Source organism: Hyalella azteca, unplaced genomic scaffold (assembly GCF_000764305.2).
Source record: "Hyalella azteca isolate HAZT.00-mixed unplaced genomic scaffold, Hazt_2.0.2 contig17590, whole genome shotgun sequence".
Lineage (NCBI taxonomy): Eukaryota > Metazoa > Arthropoda > Malacostraca > Amphipoda > Hyalellidae > Hyalella > Hyalella azteca.
In genome coordinates, this window is record NW_025947367.1 from 235,725 (window position 1) to 257,680 (window position 21,956).

General features: G+C 38.6%; 1 protein-coding gene across 1 annotated transcript in view; it reads left to right on the forward strand.

The window, feature by feature from the left end:
* Positions 1 to 21,956, forward strand: part of LOC108668429 (triple functional domain protein) — a 105,034-nt gene that overhangs the window by 78,840 nt on the left and 4,238 nt on the right. Inside the window, exons 32-41 of the mRNA XM_047885322.1 lie at positions 4,674 to 4,773; positions 5,953 to 6,067; positions 7,164 to 7,274; positions 8,993 to 9,149; positions 9,592 to 9,819; positions 10,822 to 11,013; positions 12,464 to 12,693; positions 20,014 to 20,325; positions 20,741 to 21,032; positions 21,593 to 21,694. Coding sequence (XP_047741278.1) covers positions 4,674 to 4,773; positions 5,953 to 6,067; positions 7,164 to 7,274; positions 8,993 to 9,149; positions 9,592 to 9,819; positions 10,822 to 11,013; positions 12,464 to 12,693; positions 20,014 to 20,325; positions 20,741 to 21,032; positions 21,593 to 21,694 — 1,839 coding nt within the window. The remainder of the gene's footprint in view (positions 1 to 4,673; positions 4,774 to 5,952; positions 6,068 to 7,163; positions 7,275 to 8,992; positions 9,150 to 9,591; positions 9,820 to 10,821; positions 11,014 to 12,463; positions 12,694 to 20,013; positions 20,326 to 20,740; positions 21,033 to 21,592; positions 21,695 to 21,956) is intronic.

A 21,956-nucleotide genomic window follows, 5' to 3' on the forward strand; every position in this document is an offset into this window, starting at 1 on the left:
GTTTCGTTTTCGTGGCAGGAGTGCTTTTTGCTGCGTAATATAGAATTTAGGATGGGTAATGAATGATCAGGTTTACATATTAGGCTAGCCTCTATTGGATCGCAAACCCTGACACTAGAATTTCCTTTTATAATTCAGGTCATATTTTGGAACTGAGCAAATTTTGCACTGGATCTTTCTTGAATATATGAGCTTACATTCGTAGAATTCCACTCTAAAATATACTAGGTACGTGTATTTCTTGAATATGTGATATAGTTCCATATAACTATTTTCGGTGTTACTTCGGTATCGAGACCGCAATTCGTCTAATGGAAAACAGATTAACTTTTACGGTAGGAAAAAACAACCTTTTTTACTATTTACTTCTGTTTTACATCAGTTAACAATTTCGTATTTTATTGCATTAAATTTCATTTGCTATCAAAAAAATTTTATTCGTCATTTTATACTCCCAACTGGACTCTATTTTATTCAAAGGCGCTTCTGATTTTATAGTTGGTATATTCCTTATTTCAAAATAAATTTTTATAACTTTTATTTTTCAGATTTCCATTACACTTAGTTTGCTGCCTTTTTAGATAAGTTTAGTTATTTCTTATTTCGAGTTTTTCCGCTTAAACTCGTCTTTTTAGCTCATAACCATCGTGTTTAAGCAAAGCTCTGACAATTTTTTGGCTACATTTGAAGTTTGATTATCTGTGGAATTCGGAAGTGCATAGTTCAGTATCTGACTCGCCTGTAAATATTCATTCCTGACAACGATGTCGTTCGAAGATAAAGAGACACGAAACGATAAGATAGACGACTATTTCGATTCAAATCTAAATGCGAGTTTTGATGCGAAAAATATCAGCAATCTTCAGAATTGCCTAACAATTCATCACCCAATTGAAGAGAAGAATCTGCCGAACGTAGGACGTGAATCACAGTCGCATAGTTCTCTTGGCAACACCGTTTCGTGCAACTTGCATGGCAGACGACGGCGATTAGCTAACAGACGTCGGCGTTTAGCTAACGCAAAATATGGCCGCAGCGTCTCCGAAGAGCCTGATTTTGATGAACCTGAGGCTGCACCTCAAACTCCCATTGACGTATCGGAGTTCATTAGTAGTTTGTCATCTTGCCCGAAATCTGGAAAACCTGATCGCTTAAGCAAGTGTCGAGCTCCAGAAACTGATGAAATAACAGTTTATTCGTTGTCTACCAACCTCGAAAAAGAATTATCTGGTGAACAGTTGGACCGGAGTGTGAGGTTATCCGAGGTTGAAGTTCAAAATATAATAATTTCAAACGAAAGTATTGGTGAGTCTGAATTACAGACCTCCCAAGGTTGTCTTGCAGACCTTGACTCGTCTAGTTCTCTTCCTGATCCTTTCCAAGACTCCACATCGGGTATTAGTGACAGCTCAAATCTATCGGAAAAAGCATCTGGAGACTATGCATCACCAGACTTGATTATTACGAGCCCTAGGGTCCTGTGTCGCATGGAAGAAAGCCATGGCTGTGAAAATGGTACTGAATTTAATAACAAATCGTCTAATTACGAACAAGGGCAACTGTGTACTCATGAGAACAATTTTGTGGAAGTCAACCAATCTGGTTCCCCACGACGCGTGAACCGCGTAAGTGTCTCTGGCATGAAGAAGCTCCATCGCTTGAGTGAACTCGTCAAAAACTTGTCAATAAACAATGCTGATCCTTGTAATAATTCTCTTGACGATATCGACGAATCGAGTAATTCTGATGGCAACGATCAAGTTTTGCTTGTCCTGCCTGAAAATAAGGACCTTTCATCGTCACCGAGCTCGGCTCTAACCAACGAAGCTGTTTCATCTATCGCTGTCGATGATGTCGAAGGTTCTGTTCATTTTTCTCATCATGAATGTCCTTTGGCATCTACCGAAGACATGACGGTTCGTTGGGAAGATACAGAAACCGTATTAACTAAAAATGACGTTGTAATTTCTGAGAATGACACTCGACACTTGTCGCTGGAATCAACGCTGCAGGACGCTGAAGATCTAGCAAATTTCACGAAGCCAAAGAGGCCAGCTGACCACGGAAGTTGCACGATTGACTGTGATGCGAGTGTGAAGTCCGACATTGAAGATGAATCATCTCCGAAATATCTGAACCTGAGTAACGGCATCAAAACATTGGAGAAGAATCCCAATTCGAACGTGGAAGCTAGTATAGTAGAAGAGGGAAAGAAAAAGAGGATAACGTATAAGAACTCTAATAAGTCTGAAAAGCACTCCGTCTCTGATGCATGCGAACAAATTATCAAAATGTTTGGAGGTGATAAAATACTCGATATACCGGTTGCAGATGAGAAAAAGTCTGCCATCAGATACGCACCTGAAATAGATACACGACCGCCAGCACCTGTTTCGCAATTGATAATTCACTATGACGCCATTGACAGCCGCAACTCTCAAAGACAATCTCGGAAACATGGTAAGTTTCTGAAGACAAGTCTGGATGCGCCCGAAACGCCTGCTACACTTTCTACTAAGTTTCAAGAGGTACCATCAACCTCTGTCTCGGTTAAAGCAGATAATGAAACGGAATATTCCGATTTATGCGCGGAATCGTCTAGCTCCTCGGATGACTCTATCAATTTGCTTCCGGAGTCTTCTGACCCAATGGCAGAGTCTTCTGACCCAATGGCAGAGTCTTCTGACCCAATGGCAGAGTCTTCCGACCCAATGGCAGAGTCTTGTGACCGAGTTCTTGAGTCCCAGCCCGCAGAGTCAGAAGTGACCACACCTCCCAAGTCATTAAGCTCCCGGTCAGGGTCTTCCGAGTCCTTGAATTCTCACTCGAATTTTTCCAACTCACCACCGCGTTATACTCGGCAGCGAAGTACATCTTTAACTCAAGATTTGATTAACGCTTCTATTGAGAATGATCTAAGGCACAGTCCAGGCTCTGGAATTGACGATGAATCTATCCAGCGACGGTCCTCACGTACTCTTCGACTTCGGAGAAGTAGTGAAGGTTACTCGGATGCTCCTGAAAATTCTCAAAGGAAAGCGAGAGGAAGGTCTTTCGATCCACACTTTGGTGAAAACGCGGATAAAAAAGAACCTAAAATCAAGAAATCAAGGTCCAGTGCATTCCAGAAATTGCGATCAATGACCAGAAGTTTCACTCACTTGGACATATTCCCGAAGAGTCACGACGTACTGACTGGGGATTCGGGAACCAAAGACACAAGTGACAGCCTCTTGCCTTTTAGATCCACATTGTATAGAAGTAAGCGTAAAAGTAAAATACATGATAATGAATCGAAAAGATCATCAGGTGGCTCCCGTATTTCAAAAGACCTTTCTGAAGCTACAGATCTTACCCCACGAGTAATTGAAATTCCAGAAGAAATTCCTACGAACCTATTCTCCAAACACCCGTGTGTCGTCCCAAACATAGAACCTGTTGTTACCAGCAAAGATAAGACCACCTTAAAGAAGCGAGTCGCCAAGAAAAAGAAAGCGTACGAGCATTATGCGGCTACCAAGAAGAGTAATGAAAGGCCTACAATTGTGCGCGTGTATGACGAGGTTCGTAACACCTGTTCTGCCTAAACTGATTGTGGCCGATTAGCACGCTGATTTTCGTCGTCGGCTTGGGCTGATGTGTCTGCGATAATTGTGGTTGTTCTATTTGCTGGTGATTCTTCATCACTATTTTTCACCCGTAATCATGCTGCATTTTCTTTGGGTCCTATCTTTTTAATTATGTCCAGCTCGACTTAATCCATAAATCACCGTTTGATTGTGTTTCCCAACATATATGTGTTCACTCGTAATTAGACTGAATCTTAGGTTGTTTCTTTATTGCGTCCTGTTCTACCTAATGAAAAATCATCGTTTTTGTTTACTAGTTTGTACGTGGAAACTGATTACTTAATTCCCTGTATCAACTCCAAATCTGATATTTACACCACTCCTTCAGCATCTTATTGTTTCTTCCTCTTTATATCACTCTTAATATATTTGATTATTACAATAATAATAATAGGTATAATTATATACCCATGAAAGAAGGTGAACCCAGCGTCCGTTGCTCGGGACAGATATTCTATGAGCTACCTCAAAATTCCATTCAATACCACTTGCCCATCAATAAATGAGAACCCCAGCTCATATTCCCAATGTTTAGCCATAACTTATTTCGGGTAAGCAAGTACATCATTATACCTAATTTCAGATCTTGTTTACCAATCAATTATGTTGGGTATATTCTGGCTCGATGAGTATTGTAGGTATATTAACCCCTATCTTGATATACTTCTATCATTGGTCTGCCAAACTCAAAAGTTCATCATGAACTTGAAATAATAAAAAAAACGTCCAGGAAACTCACCGTGTACTAATTTTTTTTGCGTTTTCTCAGTTTTTAAATTTTTGCTAAACCTAATAGTAACATGACTATTTTACTAGCAAGTTACTATTTTGCATCTTTCGTTCACCTTAAAAAAATTGTCATGCTATTGTCGCTATTACTAATGAAACCGTCATCACTCGGTTTCATTGAAGAATTAAACCGGGTGATGCAATTAAATTTTTTTTAATTTTTCAAAAATTAAAATCCATTTATTATCACCTTCAACAATTTTAATATTATAAGTAGTAGCTAGCGCTGACCGAGATATTTGCACTGTGTCTCAGGAGCAACACGAAGGCAGCGGCACCGTGGACGCGCTGTCGCCGCCCTACCTCAGTGCCACCAACTTCTCGTACGCCGCCCCCAGTCCTGCTAACAGTCCGGGTATGTGACGACTTGCATTAACTTATTACAAATTATCTGCGCCCATTAGTTCACTTCGTCTCTTTGAGATGCTAACGCTGCTTCTTCCGAGCCAGCTTCAGCGGGCTGGACAACTGAGACCTTCCAATCCTTGTGGGTGAGGATTAATTTGAGACTTTGAATAATTGAGACCTTCCGCCTCGCTGGCGATGTTATATTTTGACCTTCGGTGCGAAATAGCTTGATCGCTGAAGCGCTAGCAAATCATTATACGACTACTACTATTAGTTCATCAAATCCTGTTACCTTCACTGTGTCTCAATGTTAGACTTTTTTGGCAAGTTTGTCAATGCTAATTTAATTTATATGTTCACATGTTGACGAGTTGATACTATTCATTTGAACCAGTCCCGCCAGCAGTCCAGTTAAATAACAACTCGTCTGCATACTTCTTATGTTTTTCTCATTGTTTACTTAACTCCAAATTGATTTATTTGTTCACATCTTAACGAGATCTTACAATTCATTTGTCCCGCGGTCCTACCAACGCTCCGGGTACGAGACACATTACTCTCAGAGAACTGATTGAGACTTTGTCCTAATATAGCGATGATCTTTTTGCCCTTTTGTGAGTTATCTTGATCCACTATAGATCGAAAAAAATGTATTAGTGCTACGAGAATTCATTTTATGCTCATTAAAGTCCCTGCCCTCAGTTAGTGTGGAAATAATGTCCCAACTTGTTCGGGCTTCTTCACTTACGAGGATCATGTCGGGAATCGGATTTTGGTCAGCCTGTATGGTTGTTTCAGATTCCCTTACTGAATTGGAAGACGAATTAAACTTAAAGTTGAATTAATTTAACGTCGAATTAATTTAAAGTCGAATTAATTTAACGTCGAATTAATTTAACGTCGAATTAATTTAACGTCGAATGTATTTAACTTAAGTTGAATTAATTTGACTTCTGAATGAATTTGGCGTCCGAATGAATTTGGCGTCCGAATGAATTTAAAGTTGAATGAATTTGACGTCTGAATGTATTTAAAGACATATGAATTTGACCTTCGAATGAATTTGACCTTCGAATGAATTTGACGTCCGAATGAATTTGACGTCCGAGTAAATTAAACACAAATTAAATTTGTTTTTTATGTTCTTATTTGTTACGTGTTTTCTATGTTATTTGTTTTGTTGCAGATGAAGTGAGTCAGCCTGACGTAGAGAAGGAGCAGCGGCAGTACATGTGCGTGACGCGAGAGCTCGTAGACACGGAGAGAAGCTACGTCGCTGACCTCGCATCCGTCGTACAGGGGTACGGGCATTAATTATTGAACTGCTGTTCATTTATGTGTAAAATTTGGCTCCCCGTAATGAACCGCAGTTCATTTGTGTGGAAATTGGTTCAATGGAATAAACCGCAGTTCATTTAGGTGGAAATTTGCTTCCCCGTAATGAACTGCAGTTCATTTAGATGGAAGTTCGTTCACCGTAATGAAATGCAGCTCACTTATATGAAATTTTGACTTACATGTAATTAAAAGCTGTTCACTAAACTGTTCACTTAAGTGGTCCAGTAATGAACTGCAGTTCACTTATGTGGAATTTTGATTTATCTGTAATTAAATGCAGTTCATTTTAGTTTAATTTTGATATTCTGTCATGTTTATTTTAGTGGAAATTAGGTTCTTGTGATGTTCTGCAGTTCATTTAGTGGAAAGTTTGTTTCCTGTGATGAACTGCATTTCATTTAAGTGTAATTTTAAATTGTAGTGGAAACTTTCATTTATTCCATTGAAATGGGTCACTGGAGTTCATTGAGATGGAAATTTTATTTAAATTTAAAGCTGCAATCTATTTTATTTTAATTTATAATATATTTGATTGAAATTAGTTTATGATGTATGAAGTAATTAAATGTGGTTTAATTGTTTTTATTGTACTTTTTTGTTATTTTCTGTAATGTATTCCGTGCATTTCATTAATCGGCCCCATGCAGGATCAATTTATTCAGGTTATACAATTTCCAGTCAATTCTCTGATATCTACAATTCATTTAATAAACTACACAAACTTTGTTTGTAACTAATCATGACAAAAGTCTGGAAATGAAGAGTTAGTTTCCGGGAACATACCAGCATCGAATATAGAGAAAAAATTTTTCCTAAGACAAATTGCTGCCAGAATTCGTACTAATTGACTTATTTTCCAGCAGTGAATAATAAAGTCTTTTCTTTTTAATAAATAATGAAGTATTACCTTTTTAATAACTCTTTTAGTATTGAATAATTAAGTATTACCTTATTATTGATTGACCTAGTAATTAATAAGTAAGTTCTGCCTTATTAATCACTGTCCTAGCAATTAAAGCATAATTAATTATTAGCTTATTAATGGCATTGGCACGGCAGGTACATGGCAGAGATGGCGAGCGCAGACTCCCGCATGCCGGACGACCTACGCAACGGCAAAGACAAGATCGTCTTCGGCAACATCGCCGCCATCTTCGAGTGGCATCGAGAGTAAGACCAACTGCCGTGGTACTTTTGTGGCCCTGGCATATTGATAGTGGGAGGGGAAGTGTGAGTCATTTTTGTGGTCCTGGCACATGCATACTGGGAGGGGAACTGCGGGGCCATTTTTGTGGCTCTGGCACATTGATACTGGGAGAGGAATTGCGGGGCCATTTTTGTGGCTTTGGAACATTGACAATGAGAAGGGAACTGCGGGGCCATTTTTTTGTGGCCCTAGCACATTGATACTGGAACAGTAATTTAGTAACCTAGTAAATACATTGAGAATTGTTGATTGAAAATGTCTCGAGTCATTACATCAGAAGCACGACGAAGGCTTCTTATTTAGGATTCAGTGTCCACTCCATTAAATTGGATTATGACCTTATGATGAATTTAGGACTTTTAAGTCCACGGTAACGCTGATGCGCCGCCTTCGTAGTTCTCCGCCTCAAAGTCGTCGATAGGCAGGTTGCCTCGTCTTCGGGTCCCGGGTGTAACGTTGGACGTGTTCCGTATATTTGCCCTCCTTTGGGTCAGCTGATGCAAGATGCTGTTGCTTGTCACTTGCTGATGGTAAGTTTCCCAATACTGGACAATCCGGGATCTTTCTCAACCACTTGTCCAGTTGTCTCTTGAATGTTGCAAGGGTGAACTCCCCTCCTTTAAGCACCTTTGGCAAGGCATTAATTAAACAGCCTCGGTCCTACCACGGACAGTGATCCCTCACGAAGAGTCTGTACTCTGGCTGCGGCTCGGTTATTAAATGGGGGAATACTGCACAGTTTCCCCCTTCTTTCGTTGTAATATGTCGTTATTTTGGAGGTCTCACTCTCGAAGTTGGGAGCCAGTCCGTTTATCATCTTCCAAGTGTACAGTATGACATACGGTACATGTCTCTCTTCTCCTCCTTAGTGAGTACAGTCCCAGGTGTTTCAACCTGCCCCAGTAGTTCAGCATAGCTCCCTCATACGTGAAGATCCGCGTTATATTCTATGCGACAGACTCCAGTTTCCGCACCGTGTCCGCCTGGAACGGCGCCCAAAGCTAGCAGCAGTACTTAAGATTGGGGAACACGAGGGCTCTGAAGAGTGTGATCATTGGTGCTGCTTCTCTCGTTCGAAATGTCCGCCATATCCACCCCAACCGTTGCCGGCTGCGCGCGACTATTTCCTCGATATGGGCTTCGAACGTGGCTTCAGTACTCATCAACACTCCGAGATCTCGAACTAGTTGCTTCTCCTCAATTTCTGTGCCATCTGATGCCAAGTAGCGATGTGGCATCCCTATCTTTGTGCGGTCTCTGTATCTTATTACTTCGAACTTGGTGCCGTTGAACTGCATATTGTTCACTAGGGTGGAAAGCGGACACTATTGTCCGCTTTCCACCTTCGCTTCTCTCGATTTCGAGTTTCCAATTGCGGAAGCTTGTCCTCTATCAGTGTTAGAAAGATAACTTAATCCAGTATTTTAACATTGCGGAGATATCGAATACTATGTTTTTCTAAGGAATTGTAATTTCGACGATTAATTTTCATAATTAGTTGTTTAATTTGTGCATGGAATGCTCGAGTTGACTGATCTTGAATGAGCTTCAATAGAATCTCCATGAAACCCATATAAAATGATACAATTAATTGGTCGTAGCTGACGTTGCTGCAACATGCTTTTTCTCGAAGAAAAATCAAGTAATTTGCAACTGCAAAAGTAATTGTTTCTTTCCGCAGTTTCTTCTGCAAGAAATTGGAAGAATGTGTCCAGGCTCCCGAGAAAATTGGCCAAGTTTTCATCAATAGCGAGAAGAAGTTCTGGATCTACATTAAGTATTGCCAAAACAAACCTAAGTCAGAATATATCGTGTCCGAACACTTCGAATATTTCGAGGTGAGTTCTCATCGTCAGCTTTTACAAGGTAGCTGTTGTTCTCAATATTATTATATACTATTTTACAATAATTATCATTTATTATGCCGACATAAATCTAATCTTCTGGCATGTGAATCGATAGTAAATACGAAACGAGTTCAATTGTGGGCATTATTATTTGGATTCGTCAGATTGTTGAAGTTAAGCCATTTAAGCCATGGAGAAATTCACTTCCTGTCAAGTCGATACTGGGGAAGAAGAAAAGAAAGGAAGTAGACACTTTCGATGAAATTTTTTCTTTGTGCAATTGAAATTTATTCGTGATTGTTCAGTCCAGGCCCAAGTATAACAACCAATCATAATTTTAGCGTTCTTAAATGATATTAGCAATTTGAAAATACTTCCCGTTTTACGATCATTCAATAATAACATTACTGAATTGTGCATATTTATCGTGCAGGAAATTAAGCAGAAACTCGGCCACAAACTGCAGTTATCTGACCTGCTGATCAAGCCTGTCCAGAGACTCATGAAGTACCAGCTGCTGATCAGAGACTTGCTCAAGTGCAGCAAGAGACTTCGTCTCACCGAACAGTGCGAGAGCCTCTCCAGGGCCCTCGAAATTATGACTGTCTTACCCAGAGACGCCGACCACATGATGACCATCGGCAGGTTACAGGACTTTAAGGTGCGTGCACAACCTGCATGATGACCATCAGCAGGTTACAGGACTTTAAGGTGCGTACACAACCTGCATGATGACCATCGGCAGGTTACAGGACTTTGAGGTGAGTGCACAACCTGCATGATGACCATCGGCAGGTTACAAAGATCGTTACAAGGATCGCACTATCAAAACTCGCTCAATTACAGATGGATACCAAAGTACACATGAATTTGAAATACTTTTATACGAGAAATTCAAAATACTTTTAGAAGAGTTTTCGGGAACACGTAGCGGCTGATTTCTCGTCTGTGATTGGTGGGTTTAGATTGAATAAGCGCCAGTGATTGGCTATCGACGCTAAACTGATGCTGGATGAGACTTGTGATGATGCTGTGAGAAAGTACGAAGCCTGGGTTCCTTACCTACGAGACGAAAATTGTACGTCTTGCTTATATCAGGAGCAACTCAATATTTTGAGCGCGGTCTGTAATGGATACCGGTAAAAACCCTGTATCTTTCCATTATATAAACATTTTCCTGTCACTTGTTCTTGCTTTACCTTTGGTAAAGTAATTTTTAATACATTTTTGTGTTTGTTATTTCCGGATAACACATTGCTCCTTTTGAACACCATAATATTTTATTGTCACTTGTGGTTATTTTATTTATAAATGAAGTAATATTCAGGCAATTGTCATGATTATTATTACAGTGCAACACATCGATCTTTTTTAATAACTAGCATTTTCTTGTCACTTCTCTTGAATTGTTGGTAACAAATAAAGCATTATTATTAACTCAAGTTTATTAATAAAGGGGAACACATCGATAATTTTCAATAATTATCATTTTTTTGTTACTTCTCTTAAATTGTTGGTAACAAACAGTGCCATATTTTTAAAATAAGTTTATTATTACAAAGCGACGTATCGACCCGTCTAATAATTAACATTTTCTTGTCACTTCTCTTAAATTGCTAATAACAAATACCGCCGTATTACTAAAGTAAGTTCATCATTACAGGGCAACATCATGGCTCAAGGCCAGCTACTGCACTACGGGCCGCTGCTGGTGAGCGAGGGCGACGCTAAAGCCCCGTTCAGACCCAAGGAGCTCACGGTCTTCTTGTTCGAGCAGAGCATCATATTCTCTGAGTGCCAGAAGAGGAGAACTGCCTTCTCTTCCGAGGAATATTTCTGCAAGAGCTATCTACAGGTATAGTGCGAGTCTCGTATTGGAATATAATATACTTTTACTGGATACTGTTATGCAAGAGGTATCTACAGGTGGTGCAAGTCTTGTAATGTAATATACTGTTACTGGACACTGTTCTGCAAGAGCTATCTACAGGTAATAGTGCGAGTCTTGTATTGGAATATAATATACTGTTACTGAATACTGTTGCAATAAATACCTGTTCAGTGCAACCGTTTCGGGTTTTCCCCGGCGAAATTTAAACAAAAAAGTTTGTCTCTAAACTCGCTGTCGCCAAGATCGCGAGCTTTTCCTTCGGGTTCAGATTTGTTACACCCGAAGTAGCACTTTTGTTCGGGAACTTGCAATTTCCTTTATGGCAGCATCGGGCACTTACGCCCAGAAACTTCTACTTTAAAAAATTTTTTTTCCAAAAACTCTCATTTCCAAACGCCTGCTCCGAGTTTCCTGAACTTTTGACAGCACTTAGAGTATTCTCCGACTACATATAAACTTTGATACTGATGAATCCAAACGCGTTTTAAATAGTTGAGGTGAAAAACTGTTTTTCGCCTCTAGCTCAACAACCGCTTGACCTAGTGCTCCAAATTTTTTTTAAGCCAATTGGACCAGGACACACATTTTCGTCGTTACATTTTTTTTTTTTTTTGTGGCACCCGTACTTAAAAAGTTATATGAATGTGTTCTGGGAAATTTCAAAAATTTATCAACGACAATATTCAGAACGTCAGTCATATCGAGTGAAATTATTCTCTCAAGTTTCGTGTGTCCATTAAACTACTACGTTAGAAACTGGTGGTGCAAGTCTTATATTGTTATATAATATACTCCTACTGCATACTGTATTTAGTATTAAAGGATACTGTGGCATTACAAGTATTTATAGTCATAGTATCCTTTAATACTTGTTCAATACTTGTATCGTTCAACGTTACATTTTTTTATTCCAACATCCATCCTTTCATACTTGTATCCTTTTCCCCTTTGCCCTATCTCATCACCTCTCTTGACTCCGATTAGGTACCGATGACTTATATTATCCCCATGACCTCGATGACCCCCATGACCTCGATGACCCCATGCCCTCGATGACCCCCATGACCTCGATGAACCCCATGGCCTCGATGACCCCCATGACCTTGATGAACCCCATGACCTCGATGAACCCCATGACCTCGATGACCCCCATGACCTCGATGACCCCCATGACCTCGATGACCCCATGACCCCGATGACCTCCCATGACCCCGATGACCACCCATGACCTCGATGACCCCCCATGAACTCGATGAACCCCATGACCTCGATGACCTCCCATGACCACGATGACCCCCATGACCTCGTTGACGCCCATGACCTCGTTGACGCCCATGATTGTGATGACTCCCATGACCTCGATGACCTCGATGACTCCCTCATGACCTCCCATGACCTCCATGACCCCGTTTAGATCAACAAGCTGATGATGGAGGAGCGGTGCGACGCGGAGTGCGACACGAAGTTCTTGCTGCGGTCCACGGACCCAAACAAGCAGACGACGGTGTTCGTGGTGCAGGGGGAGAACCGCGACGATCACCACACCTGGACCTCGCAGATCAGACTCCTGCTGCAGAAACAGCGCGACTTCCTCATGGCTCTGCAGAGCCCTATTGCCTATCAGAAGGAACAGACCAAGCACCAGTGAGTAGAGAAATACTTACATACGATGCCGAGTATTACCAATAATGCATTTTCTCGTCTTTTAGCTTGGGATGTTTTCGTTCAAATATTGAGAAGCTTGTACACTGTCACTCACGCTAAATATTAATATTTATTGATGAATTTACGAGATTCGAAGTTTGGGATGTTTTCGTTCAAATATTGAGAAGTTTGAATAGAAATGCCGCTCACGCTGAATATTAATAATGATGCATTTTCAGGTTTTATGGCTTGGGCTATTATCGTTCAAATTTCGAAAAATTTTCCATACAAACGCTGCTTACGCTGAATATTGCCAGTTGTGCAAAGTCAAATTTAAATTTAGGGCTGTTGTCGTTCTAATATTAGAGAAATTGCATTTGCGTTGGGAACTAATGAAATTAAGTTTACAAATTTTCGTTTGTATTCTTCACGCACAACTTATGATGGCTTTAGATAGTTTGATGAATCATGCGGATAAATGTTTGCAGGGCGCCGTGTCACTGTTTTGCAGTGTGCCGCAATTATGATATTAATTACGGTATGGTATTTGCACTGCGTGCGAATATATTGACCGTAAACATGTCTGGAATCAAGGCAGTTTTTAAACTTTATTGATCAATGAGTGTCTTAGTTCCGGCCATGTCAAGACCGGATTTATTTCTCCTTCATGGTAAAATGCGATGTTTTTTATACTTGTAAGAAGACGGGCGAATGGTGTTACTGTGTTCTCTGCGTTTTTTAAGAAACATAGAATGGTGGCTTCTGTTCTGTTTTTTTTTCATGCCAAGTTTGAAAGGTAATAAAGATTATTCCTTTCGGGTGGGTAAATGTGTGCAAAAGTTCGGTGCTTCAAGTTGATGGTCTTCCTCCTTTTCCGCGCGCCAATTCGACGGTTCTTCCTTAAAGAATTCATTTAACATTTTCCTCCTACGCCGCAACATGACAAGGAAATAAGTAAATACCTATCTCTTTAGGAGAAAGACGTGGAAACCACGTTTCATCAACGTTATTTTAACGTCAAATTCCTGGTAGATAAGAACGCCGACTCACCTCTGAAAATCGAAATTTCACGCGTGTTTCAATAAATGTTTATCTATTCTCCTTATACCAGTTTTTTATGCAAACATGACGCCGTTGTGCTATGTACCGAAAGTAATATAATGTGTTATGAATTGCACGCACTTGAATTATTTATTTCACGATGATAATTGTCATTATTTATTGATACAGAATTGATAATTCTGTTGGCATTGTTCTCTTCATGGGTTGAAATCAACTCCAAATAATTTTAGCTCAACTCAATTCAACATCAGGAAACATAAACTCTCTACATTTAATTTCCTAGGCTATTTTTCCATCGGCAGTAATAACCCTGAAACTTGAAGTTTGCATGTCTTTTATTGACTAGAATTATGTGCCTGAGATTTATGTACAAGTTATTAGAACTTCATTCATGATTGTAAAGCTCTTCAAAACCTTCGATTTTAATTTTAGCGTGAAAATAAACAATAGCTTTTAATTTTGAAAAATCGGAAACTTACAGTACAATAATTATATTTGAATTAATCATAAATAAATACTTGATCTCCCGGCACTGATCACAGTACGAAAAAAAATTCTGTTTAGTTTTCCATTTAAGTGGCTGTGGAGATTCATATTATTTCATTATTCATGTTGGAATGAAAGTTTCGGAGCATCTTTTCATTACAATATATTTAATTCAATAATCCATCTGTCATGGATTACTTTTTCATATTCATATGAATTAACACTTACTACATTAATAATCTTATTGCGTGCTTCATTATTTAAATGCCCTACTGAAGGCCTCAATTACCCGATGTATTTTAATGCTGTAATTTCAACGAATAATGTTTCATGTATTATATTTATTGGATCACGACGTTAATTCAGGCTTATACGTGATTCATTAACTCGGAATTTCATTCATTCCATCTCACAAAAACTATTCAACTCACTTACTCTTAGTTCGTAATGTACATAATAGCTTGTAAATTTAGCGTTGAAACGGAAAGACTTTCGTCTAGATTTTGTACGGCTTGTTAACACCAAAGAATGATCAAATACGATATATTTGTGTTATTCGTAATAATGTATTAACGCTCTTGTAGTTCGAGTTTCAGTAAACTGCAGGGTAACATTGACACCTCCTTTCCTCTTAACCGGTTTGTATGACGCTTCTAAGCGTTAGATTCATTGATGGATAATCAAAAAAAAATCCAAATCTGAGTTTGGTTTTTAGCGGACTCGTGCGTGCGTTTTTTTTCGATTAACTGTGAATTGAGTCGATCCGTATGATATTCCATATTCCTTTTTTATGGTAGCTACTGATGCAAATATACGTTCGATCTTGACTTCCTATCAATCTTTAAGGATATACAGTTGAACTGTTTTATTTGAGAGCTTCATCACATTTTATCAAGCGTCATTTTACTGGTTGTTCATCTGTTATCACCACCAATTCTAAAATAAATTACTGACTACTCGTTCAAAAATTGTCAGAATTTTAATTTTCATTGTTGCACTATGCAAGAAATTTTTTGCGGTCCTAGTCTTCCAAAATTCTTAATTCATCTGAGTTTTTTTACTGACTTGAAGAAATTCAACACTTGTCTAAGTTTACGAATATATATTGTGTAGGTATATCAATTGCTGTATTAAGATGTGTCCTTATGCTCTCTCTCCTTCTCTGTGCATCTTCGTCTCCTTGTACATACATTCTCTGTGTCGGTAATACAATAACGGTTGATGAGTAAGTTGGTGTGTTTGTACGTGTGTTCTTGTGTATTTTATTGGCATTGACGTAAAGAAGTATGGCGTCGCAGCTTTATGTAGGGGAGCAACGTAATGTATTCTATGTATGCCGCATTGTATTTTATGTACGTTTAAATAATACTTGTTGTGATGCGGCGTTTCACATTCACTCAAGATTCCTACGAACTTTTTTCACATAAACTGGCTTTTCACTTTCATTGAAGATTGGTCTTCAACGTTTCTTGTATAGCGTCCACTGCCCTTTTGAAAATTATATAGTATTATCTATAGCTTTGGCTGGTCATAGGTTTTTTGTCTGCACTCGGATAAAAGATATTGGTATTTTATCATCATAGTGACACACTATCTTTCCCACGGCATGTTTTTTTTTGTATTGTAAAGAGGGTGGACGTAGCGCCGGGCAAGAGTGTGTTAGGACGACCTAAAACAGGACGAAAAGCGCATCGCTATTTGGACAAAGTCTCGTTCATTTCTCTGAGTGTTTCGTATTGGATGGTCAAGTGGATATTGTCGAGGCTTTTCGGCGTCTCCTTGAATTATAAAAAGGTTTTTCTCTCGTTTTTATGTCCAAAAATTTGATTTCATGTCTTTCTGAGAGCATCTTATTTCCGAGGATTTTTATCTCCATATCTTGCGTTAACTATAATGAAGAAATTTCAAAATTTCATCTTAGTTTGAATTGCCGAGAAGGATTTGAGATTTAAATGTCATATTTTTCTGCATTGGTGTCATAATCGAATTTTTTGTATGGTCGATATCTTCTCACAATGCAGAGCATCGAATAATTACCGTATTCCGTCATTAATGTCATCCTATTTATTCATTGTATCCTGAATGTCCGCTTTCTTGGGAAAGGATTTGAGTTCTGAATGTTGCCGAAAGTCGACTCGTATATTTCACTTTTACACTGGTTCTTTTTACCTTCGTATACAGAGGGAGCTCCCTTGACTTGAAGATAGTTTGATCATGACATAACTCTGTATTTTCTCGACTTCATACAGAATATATAATTGTTTTAATTACAACTTTTAATTACGGGTTGTCTTACTCGCATCATTATATACCGCCAGCATCTTAGCGGGTTTTACTGGAAGAAAAATCCTTTGTAATACATATTTGTTTCTGCTTCGTTTTTCGCATTAAAAAGATGCTGGGGCTGGTTGTTTTGTAAAATTTGTATTGTAAATTGCAATTTTTCTACAATTAACTTAGTTCTGTGTCAAGTGTCGCTTGTTCTTCATTACCAGGATATGCGCAGCCGTTATTGAATCATTTAAAATTCTTATATTTGTATTCCAAGCTCGAAGTGGGATGCGCAAATACCAACGGTAACAATGTTGTTATTATTATTAAATATTATTGATGGAATTCATGTATAAATATTTGAAACTCATTGTTTTAGTTAGAAATTCATTTGCATTCTCAATTCAGGCTTCGAGCTTGTAAAATCTTCTGTTAGCGAATACCTTATAGCCTTTGTCAATGATTTCTGTACCTAAAAGACTGGTAATCTAGGTTACCGTCGATTGAAAAAGCTATAAAAATATTATTTTAGTCTGGAACACCCGTTACCACACCGCTGTAAATACCGCTATCTCTTGCTCTCTCTCGTGAGGTATCCAAATGTTGTGCCAGTGTCGGGCAGTGCATAATTAATGTCTGCATAAGATCTTTCTCTATCTCTCGTATGACGATGATAACAATAATAAGTAATTTATAAGTTATATTACAAATTACTGGATCGTTGCTAAATACATTTTTGCCATACTGTCGTCGCTGATACTTACTTCTCCTTCTCTTCTACAACAAGATGGACGTTGCGTTATCAAATTAGTACTTTCTATAGCTGAAGACAATGTGACTGCGTTCCATTTCAACCTAAAAATTAAAATTATTTATGTATTAACCGATAGTTCCAATCGATGTTTTCAAATTAACAAGTACGATTACGTGTTTCATAAACTATGTTCAGCATTGAAATCTACTTTTGTGCTCTGTGGCCCATTTTAAAATCTGTAAATTGTTGATTCTGATCAATAATACAAGGTTCTGAATTAAAGTATGCGATAAATAACCGTAATTATGCAGGTTTTAAAAAGTTGAATGGAACTCAGTCACGATTCTTGCTACTACTTTTACATATCACCTCGTGTTGAGAATGCATCATGGAAACATCTGAAGGTCTCCTCTTGCATGATCATGCAAGCTTCAGCTAACAAATCTCTGAACAAAAATAATAATCGCTGCTGGACTTCTGAAGTCTGTTAACTAGAGAGCTGGGAGGCTTCTACTTCGGGCCCTATAGTGAGTATTCTCTAGCCTATCACTAATATCTAGTATTCTCTAGTCTACTAGCACTAATATCTAGTGTCATTTCACCTGCTAGCACTAATATCTAATGTCATCTCGCCTACTAGCACTAATATCTAGTATCATCTCTAGCCTATCACTAATATCTAGTATCATCTCACCTACTAGCACTAATATCTAGTATTCTCTAGCCTACTAACACAAACAACTAGTATTCTCTAGCTTACTAGCACTAACATCTAGTATCATTTCACCTACTGGTATTAACATATCGGTATCTTTAGCCTATTAATACTCACATATCTAGCATCCTCTAACAGCAGTTATATCTTCAGCTCACCAGCTCTAACATTTCTTCAATATTTCGACCCTTTAGCATTCACAACTTGAGCCTGCGCTTTAAGACTAACTTATTTTTAATATTTTCAAGCTGTTAGCACTAACTCCTGCAATTAATCTTCCCCTAATTCTTCACTGAAAATATTTTTGTTTAATTGCCAACTCAATAGAAATTCTCAAGTCTTTTTGTGTGCCCGCTTTTATTAATTGAAAATTTACATTCATTTTGATTAAATCGAAATTATTTCATGTGGGTTTCAATTCGTATTTCTTATTTTTTCCAAACGCATGTTACTGATTGACCATTAATATTTTCGGACGTTGGTTGAAGTTTTTCTTCCGTGTGCTACGTTACATATTTCGTATTTTTACACAAGAAATTTCTACATTTTTCGTATTTTTACACAAGAAATTTCTGTTCATTTACATATTTCATCGGATTATAATATCGTATTCGTTCTAAAATTTTACCTGTCACCTAACAAATGCAACTCACTGAACTTGTGATTTTTCTTCAAGATACTTTGTTCTAAGATATGTTTCTTTGTCCGGTTATTCTTCATAATAATTCCTTCAATCGTTCCAGTCTTCAGCTTTTACACGCACAGTAATTAACTTTATTGCTGTGCGCACAATAATTATTGCACAATAATTGTATTTTTGCGGACCTATGCTTTGTACGAGATTTTGTTTTAGTTCTACTGCGTTTAATATCTCGACGGTTTGTTATGTTTTTTTTCACAAAATTGTTTTGGCCGCTATCAATTTATGCAAAGAAAAAGTTTTGTCTTAATTGATGGGTGTTGATTTAGAACGAGTATTGCTTTTGCTGTCCGATATTTATTTATATGTATGTATATTTTTTTTTGCTGGAGCAGTTTTTGAGATTTCGTTTTTTTTTCGTGAAACGGTAATCGCATTAATGCTATCAAAGTTATCCCGTTTTAATTGACGCACTTCTCGTTTTTCTCAACAAAGTTAGAAAATTTCACGAAATTAAACAGTGAGCGAGCATGTGCGTAGGGTTTTCCGTTTGAATTATCAGGTGGTAATTCAGAGCTATAACAATAATGTTCGTATTTATAACATTTTTATAAATTCATACATTTATTGTCCTAGTATAATCTTTATTACCTGACTTAATTTTGTCCGCATTCTTTAAACAAAATAAAGATCTACTCTTTCTATCTTTGTGTTCTTGTATCTGTATTATTGAGTGTATTACTTCGCTTTGTTTGTTATCGCTGTCTTATTTATAATTTAGTTATGCTTTGATTTTAATCAGTTTTCTGGCGTCTACTTGAGATATTTGTGCTTTTGTTGCTGCTTATTTTTCGTTTTTTTTTTCGATTGCGTAAGCGGATTGTATGATTTTCTGTGTAGGCATTTTTCATTTCCTAGCTTTTTTGTTCTCACTCCCTAACATGTGTTCTTATTTTAAATTTTGAATGACAGTTTTATTTCATATTGTATGAGGTTAGGTTTACGGTTTTTAGTAAACTGCATTGTTTACTTTTATTAATTTATGGCATTTGTCGATTAATTATGTGATGAACTATGAATTTTACTCAGACGAAATTTCATACACGAACTAGCTGATATTAGCCGCACATCTGCAAGATTTTTCTTCCGAATCGCATAAAATTTATCAAAAAGTATTATAAATTTTGTGTTCCCTGAGGATTTTACTTATTCTGCGCTCTAAAAATGGCGAAGAGACTCTATGTAATGTCTGTAAAATCGTTACTGAGAAGAATATTGAATAATTTTTCTGATTTATATATCTAATCTCGGACGATGTAAGAGCATAATAGTTACTATCATCAATTATTAATAAAATTCAAGCGTGTATACAACATTCCGCTTCTCCTACAGTATCGATGCCAAGACCGCATTTGAGCCCGTGGGTTTGAAAGGCAGACGAATTTCGACTGCGACTTCCATCGAAAGTTTCGCACCTTCCCCGCGACTTCCTTTCGAGCAACTCTCCCCCTTCACCAGCCTCCCCAGCACCGACGACTATCACTCCCCCATCACTGTGACCGAGGGCACTTCCCTCGAGGGGAAAATCTCCCCCAAACACCGGAGGTTCTCCAAGGGCGCGCCGAGGCGCAGCTCAGCCGTCGCCACCGCCTTCTTTTATGGCTCCAATCTCACCACCGCCGCCGCCACCGCCGCCTCCGCCAGGTGGTGTGGTGGTGGTGTGCTGTGTTTGGGTGTGGTGGTGGTGCTGTGTTTGGGTGTGGTGTTTGTGATGATCTACTGCCTGGTGGTGTTATAGGTGCTGGCTGCTTCAGGCAGTTGGTGGTGTAGTGGTGATGGTTGTGGTGTGGTGGTGATGGTTGTGGTGTGGTGGTGATCCAAGGATAAACGGTCAGTGTGTCGCTGTGTGGTGTGATGGCTGATTAGTCGCACGATTATTTTTTTCTGTGTGATGAGTATCAATTCATACCACCGTTGTTATGTCATGACTTCACCCGTCTGTAAATCTCTCAAGTAAATTCCTTATAACTTTTGCAGGTAATGACCTATTAGAAAAGCTTAAATCTCAATATAATTTATTTTTTGATATTTGTTATAATTTGATGCTTTTTTCCAACAGTGACTCATCTCTCTGCCATTCCTCATCATCCCCAAGTGTCACCCAACACCGCTGGAGTGCTGGGGAATGTCCTCCTACATCCTGCTCCCTCAATCCCTCCCCTGGCTCCCCTCAAATTCCTCCCAACTCCCCAACCTCCCCCGTCAATTACTCCACTCCTCCCTCATCCCAAGTCCCCTCAGGGTCCCCCAGTCCCCCCAAACACAAGCGGTCCCTCCTGGACGGCTTCAAGACCGGCCTCAGACCCAAGTCCCGGCTAGAGGCCGACGTCCACTCCTGTGAATCTCATGGGGTGTGTATATATAATTCGTTATCATAATTATATTCATTTAGTAAATCATAATTACATTATTATTTAATTATTAGCTAACTTCTCCATCATAGGACACAAAATTATTTTCCTGTGTGTAATCACTCATCAATATTATATTAATTGACTAAATCACGATTATATTATTAATCAATTATTAGTTAATTTCTTCATCATAGGACACAAAATTATCTTCCCGTGGTAGCATATATCCAGTTATCATAATTATATTAATTTTAATAAATTACAATTACATCATTATTAACTTATTTGCTAATTTCTCCATCATAATACACAGAATTATCTTCCCGTGATACGCAAAATTCGACCTTTATCTTTACACAAATTGAACTTGATGAGTTTCTCTGAATAATTTCGTATAAAATATGTAATATTACTTGTAAAACATGTATAATTTCGTGTTAAACGTGTATAATTTCGTGTAAAACGTGTATAATTTCGTGTAAAACGTTTATAGTCTCGTGTAAAACATGTATAATCTCGTGTAAAATAAGTATAATTCTAATGCACTGTTGGTGCAGGGCGCAGTGAGTGTGGGCGTGGGGACGCTGGTGCAGATCCTGCAGCCTTACGCCGCCCTCAGGGAGGACGAGATCACCGTCGCCAGGGGGGAGGAAGTCCAGGTACCAATACCATTAGGGAGTGCCCGGGTACGAATAATAATGAGAAGAAGTTCAGGTACGAATACCATTGAGAAGTGTCCGGGTACGAATAGCATTGGGGAGTGTCCGGGTACAAATGCCATTGGGAAGTGTCCTGGTACGAATAGCATTGAGAGTGCCCAGGTACGAATAGCAGTGGAAAGTGTATGGGTACAAATACCATTGGCAAGTGTCCAGGTACGAATAGCATTGGGAAGTGTTCGGGTACGAATAGCATTGGGGA